The sequence below is a fragment of the Odontesthes bonariensis genome, chromosome 1, assembly GCF_027942865.1.
Source record: "Odontesthes bonariensis isolate fOdoBon6 chromosome 1, fOdoBon6.hap1, whole genome shotgun sequence".
Taxonomy (NCBI): Eukaryota; Metazoa; Chordata; class Actinopteri; order Atheriniformes; family Atherinopsidae; genus Odontesthes; species Odontesthes bonariensis.
In genome coordinates, this window is record NC_134506.1 from 25,935,845 (window position 1) to 25,955,433 (window position 19,589).

Genomic DNA, 19,589 nt, shown 5'->3' on the forward strand with positions numbered 1-19,589 from the left:
CCTTTACCCACTGATGTCCCCGTACAAGCTGAGTCGAAAAAAGGTTCTTGTTTTTCTCATGAATAAAAAATTGAATGGCTCCTATGAACTTGGGAATAAATTAATGTGGACACTGTAAGCTGGTATAGCTGGCAGTCTCGGAGCTCCGCTGGGTTTTTCCTGATCAGCAAAACTTTGGTTCCAGCTGTGGAATGATAACTTCAGCCTCAAAAACTTCCCATTGTAGATGTTTTGGTGAAGAAAAGCACAAAGCTTTGGAAATTATATTGTGCCTTACTTCCGATTATTACAAAATATATTTTTTTAAAACAGCCTGCAGAAAAGCTTGAAAAATCTAATTATCTAATCTAATCATCTTGAAAATCATCTAATTAAAATAAGGCAGCTGATAAAGAAGCCACTGCCAGCACAATGCCACCATGTAAATCTATACAAACATGTCTGTTGGCTGCCAGATGTTAGATGCCTGGGGGGAGTTGTAAGCTTTTGACCCAAAAATCTGTGCATATGTGGATTTTCAGATTAAATTATTCCTATCGTATCTCTTTTCGTGTTAAAAATGCATGTTTGTTATTGTCCATATTTTGCGACTGAATATCATCATTAATGCGACTAAAGAACAATATTGAAAAGTTATTGGTTTTTTTCCCCCCCGTAGGTATTTGATGGTCACATAGTCAGTGTGTATCACACATGAAAAATAAATAGGTTTGATATGATTATCAATTATAATTACTTGTAAAACGTTGTAAAAGGTAAGATGGTTCATTATAAAAGGAGCTTTTCTTTTATCGTCATAAGTGTTTTTTTGTGAGAAATGATGATACAACACTTAGTAATTAAGTTGTCATTAGGAACTACTATGCTACTTATCATGTACTTAAAAGAAAAAAAAAGATAAACGAAAATAAGATGACAGTGAAGTGATGCGGGACTTCTTGGTGCTGGTGTCTTAAAAGCAGATGACTCGGAGTTAATCCAGAAACATTCATAAGGAAAGGGGACAGCTCCCTTGATTCATAGATGTTCATTAAGCAGGCATTGCCTAATGATTCATTAATACAAAATGTTTTAGTCTGTTATTTATTAGTCCCATCTCTAAATTGTCCTTAGGAGTGAGTGTGAGCGTGCATGGTTGTTTGTCTCGTTTGTCTCTATGTGGCCCTGTGATGGACTGGCGGCCTGTCCAGGGTGTACCCCGCCTCTCGCCCATTGACTGCTGGGATAGGCTCCAGCCCGCCCGCGACCCGATCGACGGATTCAGCGGTATAGATAATGGATGGATGGATTTATTAGTCCTCTACTATATCTCTACTATATTATATAGTATACTATATATAATTAAGAATTATAAGGGAAGTATTCTATTCATTCATTCATTTTCCATACCCATTGAACCGCCATACCACCATGCAGACTAATGAACATTGACATCTTAATTAACATTATAATTGATTTAATAAAATTTGTATTATTATGTAATTGTTAAATAGAAGTTAGCCCCTCATGTGTTCCTTACCATTTTCTATGTAAATAAGCAAACATCTGAGAAAAGTGTTAACTTGTGTAAAGTGCCATTAATAGGTGTCATTGTGTTTTCATTGCTTTATTTGTTTGTTTGTTTTTCTATGGAGAACGTAGCTCAAAAAGAACCTCATTACATAAAAAGTGAGCCTTGGAGCCTTACCGTCCAAATTATTAAGAAACTTTTTTCATTGAAAGATCTAGGAAAAATATAAATACAGTATTCTTCAGCTTTGTCAGTCTTCTTCACAGACAAATGACTACTGTCATGATAGTACAAAAGTCTTGTTTTCTGTTTCATAAAACTTGCAAACCATCAACTCATTATCAGATATGTGATATATATATAATGATATTTCAGACATTGTATTTCACTTACACATTAGGGGGCTGCCAGGCTGGCCACTGAGCTTTCATTTTGATGACTGTCAGAACATCATCACCCTTCAAGAGAGACACACATGAAAAAAAAAAGAAAGTCAATTGCAGTCAGGACCGCTGGGATAGGCTCCAGCCCCCCGGCGACCCAACCGACGGATTCAGCGGTATAGAAAATGGATGGATGGATGGAATTGCAGTCAGATAAAATGATCACCTGTACGATATGTGCGGTAAATGGACAACTACATGAATAAATGGTAAGAAGATACAAATGAGACATAGAGGATTACATTTTATTTCCATTTAAGAGAATAATGAACATGCTAACATGTGAAAAGTCTGTAATTAACTCAAAGGGAGACCATTTGTCAGCACAAAATTGAAAAAAAAGTTACAGGTTGCAAATATTTTCCATACCAATTTTGGTTTTGTATCACTTGGATAGTCACTGATAGCCTAATGCTGAGGAAAGAAAACATTTCATGTTTGCAGGCTGTTGTTGGAGTCCTCTAAAGCTTCTGAAATGGTTCACTCTCCTGTATTTGATAATATTATTAACCAATGTAATTACTTTTGTAAAAGAGATGAGTTATTTAAAAAAAAAAGATAAAATTAACTTTGGTTGAAGTAAACTATAAAACAACGAACTTCTAGAAGTTTCATTGGCTGATTTGTAAAACGTTCTACAATCAGGGTTGAGTGCTTTTAACACTTATTGCTAAAAAGGACTTTAAAAAATGGATCAATGTTCTATATTGAGTATACAATCTTACGGCCGATGTTTGTAGTTTTTATCTGCCACTGCTGTTGATGCTGACAGCCAGAAGTGCTATAACTGCCTTAAATCGCCCTACAACTCACTGACAGAGAAAGGTAATTGGAGACCTTTTGCTGTCATGATTGGTTTTATATATAAATAAATAAATGAACAAAACATGAGAATAGCCTTGAGACATGCACTAAATGGATTCATGCAGAAAGTGTACCAGTGGACAAAGATTTCAATAAACACATCATGTCAACTTTAAAGTGGAACCTAATGTACTCCGATGAAATATAATACCATACAGTACAACACAAAGTGAACATTACGATCCTAAAAGGAAATTTGTGTTATGTCTGATTGGGATGTGCTTCACATAAACTCTTTTTGTGTGTAAATCTTCTTTAACACCACAATTCAGCTGTCTTTATTTTCTTTCATGCAAATGCCTGTTCAGAACACAAGCAAGGAACAATGATAATCTACCATGATGTAAACAGTCCTGGCCGTAAGAAGATGGATCAAACTTTCATTCTTTCCATCAAAAGCCCCCTGCTTTCCCAGTAAACCATTAGAAGGCGGTGTCACAAAAGGAAATTAGAATAAAAAAAGTGATTAATTTCATGCAAATATCTACTTCTGACTGAACAATGTGTGCAAATTGATCCAGAAATGTGCTTAAATATTGCAGCGATAAGCAATGCTGTTTTTCTGCGGCCAGTCTATGTTTATAAAACTTTTTTTAGTTTTTTTGCAAACCCAATATGTAAGCATATCTATCTCTCACTTTGTGTTATGGAATTTCATTACAGTAAATCTGTCAAGCTGATAATGAGCATAGCAGGCTAATCCTTTTTCAAATTCAAGGATGATACTGATGGGCTGAGCTGTGCTGACAATTCACACATTATGCAGTATATTCATTCTCTTTCCATGTTTCCACCATCTGTGACCATGTTGTATGCTTAAGAAGGCTTTACACCTTCAAATCAACATTTCAAGTTAAATATAGCAATACACTTGCAAGCTTAAAATAAACCCCAGTTGGCATGAGGAAACTATTTTTTGAAAAGTTATGGTGCCAGTTGTGTCTCTGCTTCTAAAAATTCACACACTAAAAAGGTGTTTGCTTGATCCTTTTGCACAAGAATAACTCCTCTTTCACAATCTTCTTGCAGTGTTTTTACCTGGCCATCTCTATCTCAAATACGACCTGAGCTTTGACCATCTGATATCCTTGGTAGCAGGTGAAGAGAAAAGAGTTTGGAAGTACCTGTCTAGTGAAGACTAGCGCCAGCAAATGTTGCAGTGAGACCTTTAGAGAAGCACATATTTCACAACCTGCAAGCGTGCAAGACCAGACCAGTGACGAGGATCGCTACTGAGTGAGCCAACAAAGACCACAATTTAGTCTGTTGGCTGCCTTTTACGGAACAGATTGAACTGTCAAGATGAGACTGCTAACCGCTGATAAGAGCATGTTTTGTTTTCTGAACCTGCAGACTGAGAATCTACACAAAACTTTTTTTTTTCCATTCTTACCTTTCTTGTATTTTATTCTTAATCTTAATCTTAATGGAGTGATACACCTGAATGGTTTTAAGGGGGGGGGGTGGTCATTCAAAGCTTAGGTTTTTAATTATGATTATCATTCTTCTTTTTGCTTTCAATAAAAAGGAGCTGTTTCTATTTTCTTTCCTATTCTTTGACTCTGTACCTCATATCCACTCATCACACATTTGCAGTTATTATTCAGAAACAGGAGATATTATGCTTAGATGTTTTTGATGCAAGATTTGAACTATTCACAGCTTTTCGATTGACATACGAGATGTTGCAACTGATCGTGACAATAATTCCAAAACACTTTAAAATGTGTCTGCCCGTGGAAAATATTTAAATTAAGGTTGCAAATGTTCAGCAGTTCTAAACACAAAACTTCTTTGGTAAGATTGGGATGTAGGAGGGATTTCCATTAAGAATTTATGATAAGTTTTCATCTTAGTCACTTAAACAAAATTATGCAAATCAAGAGCATTACACAAGCAAAGAGCCTCATTCATCACCAAAAGCGCAGCTGGCGAACTCCAGCGAGAATATTCATCTATTTATCTGCCAAGTTGGGGATCCTCAGAACTTTACATACTCTTTTTTTTAAATGATTTGCTCTGTTTGATGCAAATCCTTCAAAACCCCTGGTTTTTTGGTTTTTTGGTTTATTTGTTTGTTTTCTTTTTGGTCATTTAACAGAATTTCTTTGTTTTTGTTTTTTTTACTGTGTAAAACTGCAATGAAGACGTTATATTACACATCAACTTTTTAAATCAGTATGTTTCTCAAAAAATAGAAACAAGGGCTAAGAGTAGCCATGTCCAGCTGTGTTCATCCATTACAGGTAAACATTTCAATTTGAAAGGAAACAGCCACACAAAAAAAGAAAAACATCTTCACTATTATTTTACACTTGGTGTTAGATTTAATATTTCAAAGATATTCATTGGTTTACCAACAAAATATACAATTGATTTTTATAATATGAAAATAAAATGTTATAATACAATAAATAACCACAACCATCTTCTTGTTTGCTGCATGACTGCCTATGGTTAACATTCAAGAACATCTTTTATTTTATTTTTTCCTCTTTTTTTGTTAATAAGTGGGCTCGTTTTCCATGTTTCTTAGGGGTGAAAATATAATTTTGTTCCATCAATCAGTGATGATGGATCTTTCTTTTCAACATTAGGCCAACTAGAGTTTTGTTTTAGAACTGCTTAGCTTTTAATGGTTTACTTGTATGATTAATTAAAGTCCTTCCACTTGTATAATTATTTTAGGATCCAACCCCTGCTTCTCCTTATGTCTATGTCAAAGGCAGGCAGTGAGAGACAGAATATCAAAGATTATGGAGAACTAATGACTGTGAAGCAAAACCCCATTAGTAATATGACTTGGTCCTTGCTTCTCCTGCCAAACAGTTAGTTTTTCAGTTAGCATGTCATTTTCTTCTACTACTATTTTAATACCAGACAAAACCAATCTGGTACTCTCTTGGATCCTTTAGGTTGACAGGTAAGATCAAATCTGCTCTGGAACTCAGCAGAATGGTGTCCTTTTCATATGAACACATTAACACAAGACGTTTGTTCTTAAGTTCAGTGACATTCAAATTTCAAAGATCAAATTTTAATTGTTTCTCATTTCAAATCATTTACAACATTGAAAATTGCCTGACAAAGCGTCACGACCTGATGTTGTTAGTAAAAGAAAAACACGATCTCAGCCGATTTCCTCATCTTCTCGTGCTCTCTCTGAGCATGCAGCTGTTAATAATTACATCTCTGATTTTCAAGAGAAGCTTGAATATAAAAAATAAAAGTATTATTGACTAATTCAGCTAAATGTATTAAACTCTGTACATCCTTCTATTGAGAATCTACCTGACACGTAATAGTTCCCTCCATGTATCCAAACGCAAAACCAATCTGCCTTCATCAGTTGCTCTGTATTCATGCATCTTACTGTTCATTATTAACCCTGTTCCAGAAATCCCCGTCAGTCGACAGTAGACTAATGTATCCAGCTGAACTGATGCTGCAGCTCAAACCACAGTGCAAAGTGTGACCTATTAAAATATTCTCTAAAACAATACCGCATCTCCCTAAAGTAAAGCATTTCCATATTTAGGGCAAATTTGTCAATGTCAAAAAGTGACTGCTTTAATTCACATCCTGTTTACAGGTTTTCTTTTTTATTGGAAAGAAGTCTTTTCAGGAGCCACATGCTGTATGACAGGAAATATATGGATAATTCTATTTAATGATCAAATAAACAATCAAATCTCCCATCACACTTGTGAGAACTGCTGTGTGTCACTATGAATTATAGCCCATTTACTTTCAAATTTGAAAGCACCAAAAAGAGCTGAGGTATTTCATATTACAAATGAATGGTATTAATTCAGACATGGAACAAGCTCTTTAACAGCTTATGTTAATGAATAACTTTAACATGTCAGAGTTTCCGTTTAGAAATTGACAAATAGTTTTTTTAAGTTTTCAATGCAAACTCAAATAGATACAGAGATATCTGAAGAAGGGGCATTCATGTAAACTTAATCCCTAAATTGTTTAGGAATTTAATCTTGACCCTCTTAAATAGTTACACCATGAGCTGGAAGTGAACCCACTGTCAGAGTCCTCTGAAGCCACAAGGCCAAGTCTTTCCTCCTGGGGTAGAATTGACCTGTCGTGCTCCCTCACATTGAGGATATCAGCCATGAAATTGGCTCACAGCGAGCTGAGGCTAAAGTCTTTAAATACTGCCTCAGCGAGGTAATAGCCAAGTAGTGCATGGTTCTCCCACTGGCTCAGAAAACCTTAGCAACCTTCACATCTTTTCCTTTTCCATCCATTACCAGGACAACTGTGCATGGTGCTTGTACTTCAGGCCCACGGGGAATCCTGCTTCTCAGTGAATACCTTTATTCATGCTGAGAAATTGCCATATCTTAATGAAGCATTTAGTAAATGATATGGTTCAGTGCTATTACTTTTATTAGTTTTACATTTGACTGATCTGACTCTTGTTTTTCTCTGTTTAATTCACTTACGGGCAACTGGCATTGATAAAATCTGAAACTCTGGGATTAAGTTCTCTGTGAAATATGCAGATTGGCCACAACATTACATTTACCTGTGTTGTATTGTGTGGATTCCCTTCATGCTTTAAAAACAGCCCATACAGTGTGTCCTTTGGATATTATGAGCTCCAGGTTCGGGCCCTTGTGAGGGGCTCCAGTGTGTCCCACATGTGCTCGATCAGACTAGGTCTAGGATCTAAGGAGTTGACATGCTGGCCAATGTTGTTTAGTCTGCTGTCATACAAAAGTATTGCATGGTCAGTGGTTCTAATGTTGTTGCCAGTCGATGTCGAAGGGAAATGCATTCATGTGTGCATATAAAATAATGTGTGCATGTTTTGCCATATACATTATGTTACATGAGTGTTTGTGCATTTTTATATGTGTTGCAACTGAGTCTTTTAATGACAGGAAGGTGTGATTATATGCCTCTCTTACATTAACTGGCTTTAAAATGCTAAAGCAATAAGCGACTCTGAATATCTGTGAATGTGTTTGTATATATATCTATATACAGCTGTACAAAATCCTAAGCATGAGAACCATGAACTATGAGAGATCGTGTTGAAGTTTTTCTGCAGGGTTGTAACTCGTGTTTCTGTTTCCCCTCTGACCTTTCTGTCTGAATCTATTGACATGTATTATTTATCCTAGTCTGACTGACGGATAGAAAGTCAGAAAAATAAGTACTTGTAGCAAATACAGTAGAACAAACAGTTGTGTACAATACTACTACTACTATATTATTAATAAATAATAATAATAATAATAATAATAATAATAATAATAATAATAATAATAATAATAATAATAATAATAATAATACCATGCAGTATGTGCAGAATGTGATTTGGTATCGTCTTGCTGAAATAAGCAACAATTATGCAGGTTTTGGAGAATATGTTGTAGTGTGGTGGTTAGCACCGTCACCTCACAGAAGGAGGGTACCTGGTTCGGATCTCAACTGGGGCCTTTCTTTGTGGAGTTTGCATGTTCTCCAACCTCCAACCTCGTCCCACCGCCCAAAAACATGCATGTTAGGTTACTGGTGACTCTAAATTGACCCTAGGAGTGAGCGTGAGCGTGGATGGTTGTTTGTCTCTGTGTGACCCTGTGATGGACTGGCGACTTGTCCAGGGTGCACCCTGCCTCTTGCTCAATTACAGCTGGGATAGGCTCCAGTTACCCTGATAAACTGATAAAATTGGCATTTATCAGAAAACAAGAGTGAACATAGGAGCTCAAATTTAGGCACAAGGCAAAACTTAAAGCAATAAAAGAACAAAAGAAAGAGTATGACCTCAAAAAAATACTGTTTCTTATACAGCACAATTTGATATCCCTCAATAAAAACAAAAATAGATATTTAGAAAAATAATTAAAGAAAGAACAAAATAAACAAAGGATCAAAGAAAGAAAGAAATAATCAAGGACACAAGAAACGCAAGGAAGAAATGTATCAAAGTTCATCCTCAGAATTTCTGATTTCTGTAGGGTTTAATGGAAATCAGGTGTATAGAAATGCACACAACACAATCTAAAAAAACAAGTTAAAATGAAAATAAGACTGACCTAAGCACTTTTGACAATTCCTGAAAGGAACATACCATGCCTAATATGACAACAAAGAGCAACTGTTAAACACTCCTTGTGTGAATAGAACTAATCATTTTCTACCTATTAAAATCAATGCATGGACCCTGAACAAATGCCTATAAGCTGGTAGGCAGCAGTTTGAGGAACATGTGTGTTCAATGTAAATCTTTGAAGGCAAATTTTGACATGTATTCAAACATGTTGCTTTACTATTTATCATAATGGTTACTGTCTTTATGTTGTAAGTTTTACTATATCGAACTGACTGTAGACAAACAAAAGGAAAATCCCCACTGGACTACAACAGACACGACTTAATAACCTAATGTGAAAGGAGGCAATTGAAAATATATTAATATGAACATAAAAGTAAAGACTTTTTTTTTTTGGCTGCTGATGTGTTTAAGTTATTGTCATAAACATGGTTACACAAACTGAATTACATGATGATTAAAGCTTAGCGGAGTCATTTCCAGAACAGGGAACTGCTTGTATCCATTAGAGAAGACACCTCATGCAGTGCAGATGACACTCACTCTCAAGTTGGAGGGAAAGGATTCACATTGCATGAATAATTTTCATCTCGTCCTGACAAGCGCACTGAACTATCATTTGTGATGCTTGATTTAGCATTTGTAATTCCCTTTTAGGCAAGAAACTGCATTTAAACTGGCATCATTGCGAGAAAGAAATGGTTAGGAACAGAGTCACAGTGTTAATACGGTGTAATATTGTCTACTTGCTCCACTGACATTTTTAATGGATTAATATGACTGTGCCTGGGAAGGCAGCCACACAGTAGTTTATGTGCTTTCACACTGCTGTATGAACAATAAAAGACCTGCCACTATAAATCTTCAGACTCAAATCAAGACTGTGTTGCAGTCGAAATGCAACATTTCATACATTTCTGTAATGATATGGACATCCATTTTGTCTCCAGACACACAAAATACAGTAAAAACCATTTAGCACAAAAGCTAAAGATTTGATTCTCTCAAAATAAACCTTTTTTCCAGGTACATTTGTAAAATTTCGTCAGATGTCCTATTTGACTGACACATTACTGACACAGCAGTCTTTAGCAGCGGTCAACAAATATGAGTCGGCATCTATAGCTGATACCAATTCTTTTGAAAAACTACTTTATCCGATGTCAAAAATCATGGTTTTGGTGTTTATGCATTTTAAATGATGCATAAAAAATAACAGATGCAACAGACAAGAAAGGAAATCAGAAAGGAAAAGATTAACATGAAAGGGAAATGTAAGCATTCAACACTCTCATGTTTACATTTCATCAGCTAGATCACAAGGTTTATAGGGCAGTTGAAATAAAGAAATGGTCAAAGGTACTATTTCCATTACATCCAGACTGACAAGATTGTCTTCACTTTAGAATGTTTCTGCATTCATTCTATTTTGTATAAGAGTTTAATACAATATTCAACTGTTGTAGATTGTCTCTAATTAGAAAAATAATTGTAAAAATGAATCAGTCTATCTATCTCTAATCCCTAACACTGTTCTTTTTCTGTGCTTCTACATGGAATTCTGGAACCAAATCCAAAACCAGCTACAGATCTGTAATCTACACATCATATCTCTAACACTGAGGCCAGTCCCCATAATTTAACAGAGCACTTTGCTGCTGGCAGAAACTGAAAAATTGTCCAATATCTCCCAAAGCTTTCTAGTGAAAGGGAAACCACTGCTTATCTATCTTACCCATTTTAAAGTGAAAGCACCATCCAGCCCTCAGGCTGCAACCACCAGCTTTCACTCTGGAGAACTAAAAGAGCCCTCAAATTACTTATTTCTCCAAGTAACCACCTGCCAAACAGCAAATTATCATTAGCAGAATGGATTATTTTGTAGGATGTTTATTGCTGAACTGCTTGACACTTTGTCTTTGCCTTGCACTTCAACACTCACATTGAAGCCAATTTCCAGTCGATAGAAATAAGATATTTTTCGCATTCAACTGAATTGTAAATTGTTACAAATCAGGCTACAAAGGTACCATGAATTAAGATGAATTAAGACTTTTCTGTAGGTAATGTAAAAAATAAGCCCCTGACTGAACACCAAAGCAAGAACTTAACCATAATGGCTCTGGACCCTGAGTGTGGGTATGCATGTGTGTATTTGTGACTGAAACATATTTATATTTACATTTTGACTTGTATTCCCTCTCATGTATCTGCCATTTATGAAACACTCATTTCAAACACAGACTCTTTAGGGTTGAGTTTTAATTTGATAGAGTTTTCATTTCCCAGTGTTGCTTCTGAAAAACAGACGAGGCAGTGTGCCGATGACCAGGCTCTCAGTGCATAAACCCATATTAGCATCTTTCATGCCAGCGAAGCCAAACTGTCACTGAAGCAGGAGCAGAGCGGAGACTGTTGTGGAAATTGCCCATATCATTCACGGTTTCTCTGAAAAATTATACTGATGGCTATTGCCTGTTCCTGGTGGCAATGCTGACATGAGGGAGGTGAAGTCTCCTTACTCACTGCAGGAAGACAACCACGAAACAGTAGCAGCTGGAGCTTTTTTTCAGATCTCTTTGGAAAATCAGTCACAACACACACCTGTATATCATCATGCTAAAATGTTAATTAGAGCTCATTGTCATGCAAATACCTCGGTCACAATATCATTGGGAAACGCTTACTTCCTCTGTGTGCAGAATTATGCAGATAAGTAATTCATGTTTTGTTGCCAGTACAACACATCAATGTGGCCTGACCTTTGGCTGAGCGATTAACATTAACTTTACCTCCTTCTGACTTAATGTGAAATTGCAATAAGATATGTAAAACAAAGGTTACTATGTATGATGACAACAATTGGAAACGTTGCTCATTCTATCGGTGGCCATTATTCTAAGATTGTATTAATAGTGTGTCAGAGGATTGAAGATTGCAGAGGAGTATTTCGTTTTGTACTAAAAGTGGTCGAAGTATTCCCTAGCACGGCACAATTATGTGAAATTATGAGTTGTTTTCTGCCTGCGAGCCAAAGCTTCCCTTGGTCTACAGCAGCCATTTCCCAGGGAGAGATAGCAACTCCTCTGATGTTGCAATCAAAGTTCCACGCAGGAATCTCTGATCTGTCGGTCCCAGCACGTACTCTAAACTATTAATAGACATAAAAAAAATTGCCTCAAAATTCCAATTGGATGCAAGCTGGCTGTTATCAGCACATAGCGTGAAAGGCTTACACAGCCTTCAGGTGTTAATTAAATCTCCACTGACATTCCCATATCCTGCCCTGCAGAATAGGCTGCAGTTCAGATATTGCGTAGGTGAAGTCACTTCTGTCACACCAATCTTGCTCAAAAGAGACCGGAGAACATCTCACGGGCATGAGAGAAAACACAGTGACAACAGATTCAGCTGTGCTAAAGGTAGATGGGTTTGCAAGCGCTGACTACTTCTCCGGAGAGTCATGAATTGATTTGCTGACCGTGGTTGTCCTCAGTGGCAATCTCTGAGCCTTGCAGTGCAGCGTGGAGGGCTACAGTTTTGCCTGACACACTCATTCATCAAGCAGCCTGAGCCATCATACAGGCAACACCAGCAGACCTGGGCCCAGGGCTAAGGGATATTATTAGAGATGAATTGAGGTAACTGCTGTTGATGACCCAGTTCAGGGTGTCTGTCGCTCTCTAAGCTTTACTTCTGTTTTATAAACTTTCATTCTTACTTTTGTAATTCTTTCTGTATAAGGAGCTCAGTGGGCACTGTGCTTCGATGTGCTGTGCTGCAGAATAGTGAAAACTGCCCACTTCTGGGAACAAACCACAAGCTGTGTTTTCACCAATGTATTCACTATACATAAAACATCATGTACTTTGACATATTTACTGAAGCGCAGTAAAAACTCACACCAAAACTCACAAGAGACATAAAGACATCATTAGCTCAAATGATGAAAAACAAAAAAAGAAACACAAATAAGCTAAAACAAGACATTACATTTCAGAGAGCCAAAGGATTTGCAGAAACTAGAAAAAAACAGTCAGATCTACAGTATATTTCTACACAAAATACATTATGTGGACCCACTTTTAGAAAATATACTTTCAGGGAACCTTCCTTAACGACCTAAAATGTTTGAAGCAGGAAAAAATGCCATTTCTTTGCCATGAAAGGAAGACCATGGATTCAAATTAAAACATTGTATTCTCCTTTTCTGTCTTTTTTCTGTTTTATCCTGTTCAGGAACTATGGGGGTGTTTCTACCAGCTGATATTAGGCAAGAGGCAGAATGCACCTTGGAGAGTTTGAACATGCAAACTCCACACATAAATGCCCCAGGTGAGTTTTGAACTAGGAACCCAACTTGCTGTGAGTACAGAGCTAATGACTGTGCCTTTTCAAAAATCCAATTTTATTCAGCAACTAAAGATAATCCAAAAGTTATTAAGCGGAGGCCAATAGACGGAGTTCAGTATAAGTGCCGACATCTGTAGTCAGTTGTAATGAGTGGAACACAGTTAGTTTCTTCCACTCAATATGAGCCTGAGCCAAGTACGGAACGTAAATGTCTATTTATTAGTTCACTCTACCAGCAGAGAAGAATCTCAGCCATGGAGTCTATGTCTCATCGCCTGTTTCTGTGCACACACACACACAGACAGACAGATGAAAACAAACACACAGCAGTGTGGCAAAATAATACACTAGAAATGAATAATGCTGCACTGAAAGTAATGAAATAAAACAGTCGAATTAGCAAACGTTGTAGTTATACAAAAACATGCTTCTGGATAGTAAATCCCTGCTATCTTCCAAACTTTTGCAAAAAACTATTGCGGTCTAATGAGAGTGAACACAACAGATAAAGGTCTGGCAAATGCAAGAGTTCAGCTAAGCCAGACTGGACGCATTATATATTAACTGACTGTATGTCAGTTAAACTGATGCATGTGATGATGGAAAAACGGTTCATTCAATCAACAAAAGTGTTTTTTTTTGGGGGGGGGGTTCTTTTTCGTTTTACCAAGTGTGGGTGGTACATATTTTTCACAGACAAATCTCTCATTGTGTTGCCTAAACTAAATACTTCTAATTCTAGTTGCAAGTAATTTGATATTTATCTGCATCACATGCTCAGTGGTTCCAAGGTAATGTTCTATAGCACACTAGTGTGTCATTACGCAAGAATTATGCAACGCAATTACACTAAGTAACATTATCTTTGAGTGAATAAATTAACACACACTCATTACCAAAACAATGGCAGATTCGTTACCCTGTGAAAGTATTCCAAAATCTCCTCATTAAAGTTACATGTCTTACTTCAGCTCAACAGAGTAAGTCAACAGGCTGCAGCCAAAGTGTGTCATATGTTAGTTCCGTGACATTCAAGCAGAAGAGGGGCAAAACATTCACAATAATCCACGCTCCATAAAAACCCACCTTTCTTTAAAATAGCAGGAGATCTTAACCAGAGGCAACAAGAATGTTTGTTGTACTGCTTTCAGAGCCTGACAAGGCGATGGTGGTAAGTTACTTGATAGAAGAGTTTCCTGCAAAGTACACAAGACACTCATCTTATTCTGCCCAGAGAAGTGCAAAGGGCTCCATATGGGTTGTACAGTGAAACTCAAATTTAGTGAGCTGAGCTCCTACTTGGTTGGCTTCTGTGAACCTCTCACAAAAGGTTTTAGAGGAATTGCTTATTTTCCCCACGTTACTGGAGAAAAACAAAACCAGCAATGGAAAAATGAATGAATAAAAAACACAAACATTAGGTCAAATCAAGTCCAGGTCAAAATAAACACTGGGGTGACCGAGCCTTTTCTGTCGCTTCCCCCAGGCTCTGGAATAAGCTCCCCGTTGAGCTGCATCTTTTTTCTGACCTGGGCCTCTTCAAATCTAGGCTAAAAACCTACTTATTTATGATTGCTTTCAATACCCAGTAGTATGATGACACTTTTATCTTATTTTATCTCATTTGATTTTGTTGTATTTTATTGCTTTCACTGTTCTTTTATTGTTTTTATTTGTTTTTACTTATTCTTCTCTTTATTTATTACTTGCTGTAAAGCACTTTGGTACATTGTAAGGATTGTCTGTAAAGGACTGTATAAATAAAATAAATTTACATATACAAACACTGACTGGCACGTCTCACTTATTTGGAAGCAAAACTTAAAAACTTCTTTGGAAAAAGAAGATTTGAATTCAAATATAAATATTCTAATTTATAATTGAAATTATGTATGAATTATATTTTGTTTATATGATCCATTGTTGCTATTTTGATGTGTTTGTTAAGAAGGTTTCATGAATTAATCATTGAAAATGAAATTACCATTTGGATTAATTTTAAACTAAATTGACCTGAATGGAATCAAAAAGTTTGAAACCACTGCTCATACTGTCTGCAAGCTACTGCCATGTATATAAAAAAAGCCAAGGATCACTTGTAGATATTTAGATTACATTTTCCACACAGTACAGATTAATCTGGGGCTTGCTTGCATTCGTACAAGGTTTCTAAGACACATCTGTTGTCATCTATCTTTAAATGGCTAAAAAACAAAATAATAATTACAAAGTGTGTACTTTATCATGCATCACATTATAACGTAGAGATAAAGTGTATCAGATTGCATTTTGTTTTTGTGAGTATTAGGAATACAAATGTCATCGTGTCTGAATGCTCTGTGTCTTTAGCTGTCAATCAAACTCTATCCCCTTTATAGTTTTGATCCGCACCTGCAAAGTCAGACTTAGGTCCGAAACCTACCAAATGTTATGGAGATTGCAGTGAATGGAGGTCCTAAAAGCCACGGCTTGATTTACATAGCAACAACAAAACAGGTACCTCACTGCTGAAATCAAATTTATCATGGCAGCCTCATGAGTAAATGATCCCACAGATTTATTATGAAGGTTTAAAGCAGAAGGTTTGCCTTGATCTTGAGAAGATCTGAAAAAAAACAGAGGGGGCTCAGTTCCATAGTCCGAATTTTAGCCTTTTTGATTAGAAAAAACTCTATTAACATGACCTCAAAATATATCACCTTGACTGGCCACAGCAAAAGCCCCTGCAGCAAGTTTTTCATGATTTCATTCCAAACTTTAATTAATTATAATACAGTAAATTAAACTGTCTTCAGTCTCTGACAGATGAGATGATAAAGAAATGTACTGATTAATACAATAATTTACGACTGAGTAAGCACAAGTGCAAGCGTTTGAAAGGCATTTGGCCTCATGCATATTTCAGTGTAACCCTTGTACACAACCCTTCTCAGTGTGGTCAGTGGAAATGCAATTTGTTTTCGAACCCTCTTTTATGCTTTATTCTAAAATTGCAAGCTGCAGCAGTGTGGGCACTGAACAACAGAATAATCATAAACAGCACCAACAAACTATAACAAGTCAAATAGAGAAATTCAGAAATAAACCAACTGCAAAGCATGTATGCACATCAAAAGACAAATACATGGAACACCACGAGAGTGGTGCATAGAGCCTAATTAATAACTGATAAAAAGGGGAAAGATTTTCCATGGAGGATACAGCTGCAGCACTAAGTCAAAACATTCCAATTTTTAGCATAAATTTTAATTCTAATTTCCCTAAACTGTGTCATCGCACACTCACAGGAACTGACAAATACTGGCACATCCAAAATAAGATAAACAAAATCTTTGGGAGCTATAATTCACCAACACTAGAGACTGGCACAGTGTGCAGTGCTCTCTCCGTTGCATGCCTCTACTCTCTCATTCCTTTCCGAACCGTACACTGGGATGGCTTTATCAACGCTCCCTCTGGCCAAGATATCTGATTCCAGAATAATCCATCTTTTATCATTGTGACAGTGGATGTGTCCGTGAGATCTAAGCCAGCCAACTGTACCAAAGACTAGTTCAGTCATCATTAGGTCCACATACACACATGCATCCATTTTTACATTCCCATGGGGCCATTACATCACATAAATCATTCATTCACCCTGTAGTGTAACCTTAACCAGCACAACTTTACACCTAACCCCAACTCGTACTCTAATACTAACCTTAACACAATTCTTGCCGCAACCTTAAAACCAAGTCTTATCCCTAGAAAAGATGGACCATTGGTGGCCTCAATTTGGTCTTAACTGGTAAATGTAAATAAAAGAAAAGAAAAGAAAATACACACATTATCAAATGGTAACAATTGTAAACCACCAGAATGTGCCTCCAACTCATACATATACACCTTAAAAACCTCCATTTGCATGACGATATTTGATTGTATTCTGTGTCTTCTAATAAACTAATAATTATGGGAAAATACAGAACATGCTCACATACTCCAAACTATATGAATATTTACACACGCAAAAGTATACAAAGCTAACATACTGGCTTACTCTTCCCAACTGCATTTCAAAAATGTGCTTGCCTCTGGTTGTTCTCTTCAATTTAAGCAATCATAATAACTGCTGTAGGAGCCAAGACAGGCATTAAGGTTTTTGAGAGCTTTGTTTTTCCCAAACAGGAATATCTCGGCTGGGCTCAAAAAGCTGGCTTGACAGGCCAAGAGAAAAACTGACAGCTGAGATTAAAGAATAATTCCTTCTTAAACTCAACCGTTCACTTTCTTCTGTTCTTTAAAAAATAAGTCGTGAAAAAGAATCAGAAAACAAAACCAACAGCAAACACAAGACTGATGCAGCAAGAGAGACGTGGCCAAAGGGGCTTGTGATGAGAAGTTAAGAATTTCTGTCCGCTCTTTTAGCCACTGGATTTTGACATGGTCCACTGTGGCTTGGCAAGATTGAATACAGAGCTGGGGTCAAGACTTCCCCCCTTGGGAGTCCCCTGTTTAGTTCATTGCTGTCCCATCGTGGCAGAACTGACCTCATGCAGCAGCACGCAAGCAGAATATATTCACAAGAAATACAAGCAATATGATGAATACTGTGCTGAGAGACAAAGGACTGAGAACAATAACAGAAACAGAGAGAGAAAAACAGCCAGCAGCTTACGCTGGGAAAAATCTCATGAACATCTTGTGTAGCCAACTGTGTTGTGTCCAGAGGGTAGCATTAGGTAGTCTTCTGAAGAGAGTTACGTTGTGGAATTATCACTGTAGCACACTGACAAAAACAGGCAGCTTGCGTCTGAGATGTTGAATTTATCACCCGGGTCCTACAAAACAACTTTTTTTTTTAAATACAATTGCCCTAAAGGTAAAATCACATCAGCATACAATGTTTATCACATAAAAACAACAACTTTTGAAATTAATTGAGATTATCCATGTTACCATTTTTGTGTGTATTAAATCGCTAAACCCACATTAAAAATTTAGAAAATGTCAGAATCAAAATGTGGTTTAATGGGGGGATTTTCTCCATTCTATGCTTCATTGTAGTGTACCATGGATTTAGTTCAGAGGCAGTCAAGAGTAAACATACATATTTATGTTTTAAATACTTGAACGCAGTTTTTCTAGAGAATATAATTGTTTTGTATATGAGATTATCGTCCATCGACTCTTTTGGGCTTTCACATGCGCGAGCCTACAACCAGCCGGTGAGTTACATGCTGTTTATAAAGTTGTTTTGTAACGTCCCCATGCCAGTAATGTGAGAACCATGCATATGGTTTTGATGGTAAGGCTTGTGACTTTATTGTCGGATGGGTTATAAAGTGGTGTGACGTTTCTGCTGTGTGCAAGTTGTTGTTTTACGTGGAAGGGTTAGCGCTTGCCCCTTAGCCACCACGTATTAGCCTCGCATGACATGCTGTGCGGACAGAGCGATCTTCACACAGGGAGCACAGATCTGGACCTCTCTGTGTCCTACTAGCAGTATTTGACAACCTCTAGCAATGGAAACACGCTTCAAATGCCCCGGAGTTCCCCTTTAAGAAATAAAAAAAAATGTAGTATCCTTTGTAATGTATTAAGAAAACAGTAGATTACTGATGAATCTGCTGACAGCATTCCGTGTTAGTTTACTATGGTGGCTCACCACAGTGCACAGTGGCTGCTACATTAGTCTCAAAAGCTACTTTTTAGAGTTAGATTATTGTCAGCCATCATTACAATATTGTCAATAACTTTGGCAGGTATTTTGGGAACAAACATTTTCACTTAACTGTACGAACTTTGAGCAAAAGGTAGAGCTTCATCCAAAATAATTCCTTCGTGTTTTAAAAGAAATGTACCATTTCACTAAATTTGCACAAGCAACCAAAATGAAAACTGGAAAACAAAAATGTTACGATGCCTTTTAAAAATGAACGTCAACTTGGAAAATGTCCTCTGTACAAATCTAATATTTGATTTAAAAACAAATATATCTAGCGAGACAAATTTGAGCATTGTGCTGTAGAAATGAAAAGTGATAAACTCATGTCTTGATATATAGAGAATTTGTTTGGGTAGCAATGGATTACATGCACTGTATACAGAAAAAAATCCCTTCGCACCTTAAGGTAAGTTCGTTCATGGCACCTATCAGAGATATTTAATCAGTTTGAGTGGTCATACTTTACACCTTGATGCTGAAATGAACTGTGAAGTTCAGGAAGGAGGGGTATGGTGCACTGTTATTATTTCAAGCACAGCCCACCCTTCCCTAGTGATGTTACTCTTGGGGTATCTGGTGTTAACACAAGAACATAATTGGACAAATCTGTTCTAAATAAATCCCTTT

General features: G+C 36.8%; 1 protein-coding gene across 1 annotated transcript in view; it reads right to left on the reverse strand.

The window, feature by feature from the left end:
• Positions 1-19,589, reverse strand: part of spon1a (spondin 1a) — a 64,674-nt gene that overhangs the window by 20,790 nt on the left and 24,295 nt on the right. Inside the window, exon 7 of the mRNA XM_075462166.1 lies at positions 1,904-1,968. Within this exon, the coding sequence (XP_075318281.1) occupies positions 1,904-1,968 (65 nt within the window). The remainder of the gene's footprint in view (positions 1-1,903; positions 1,969-19,589) is intronic.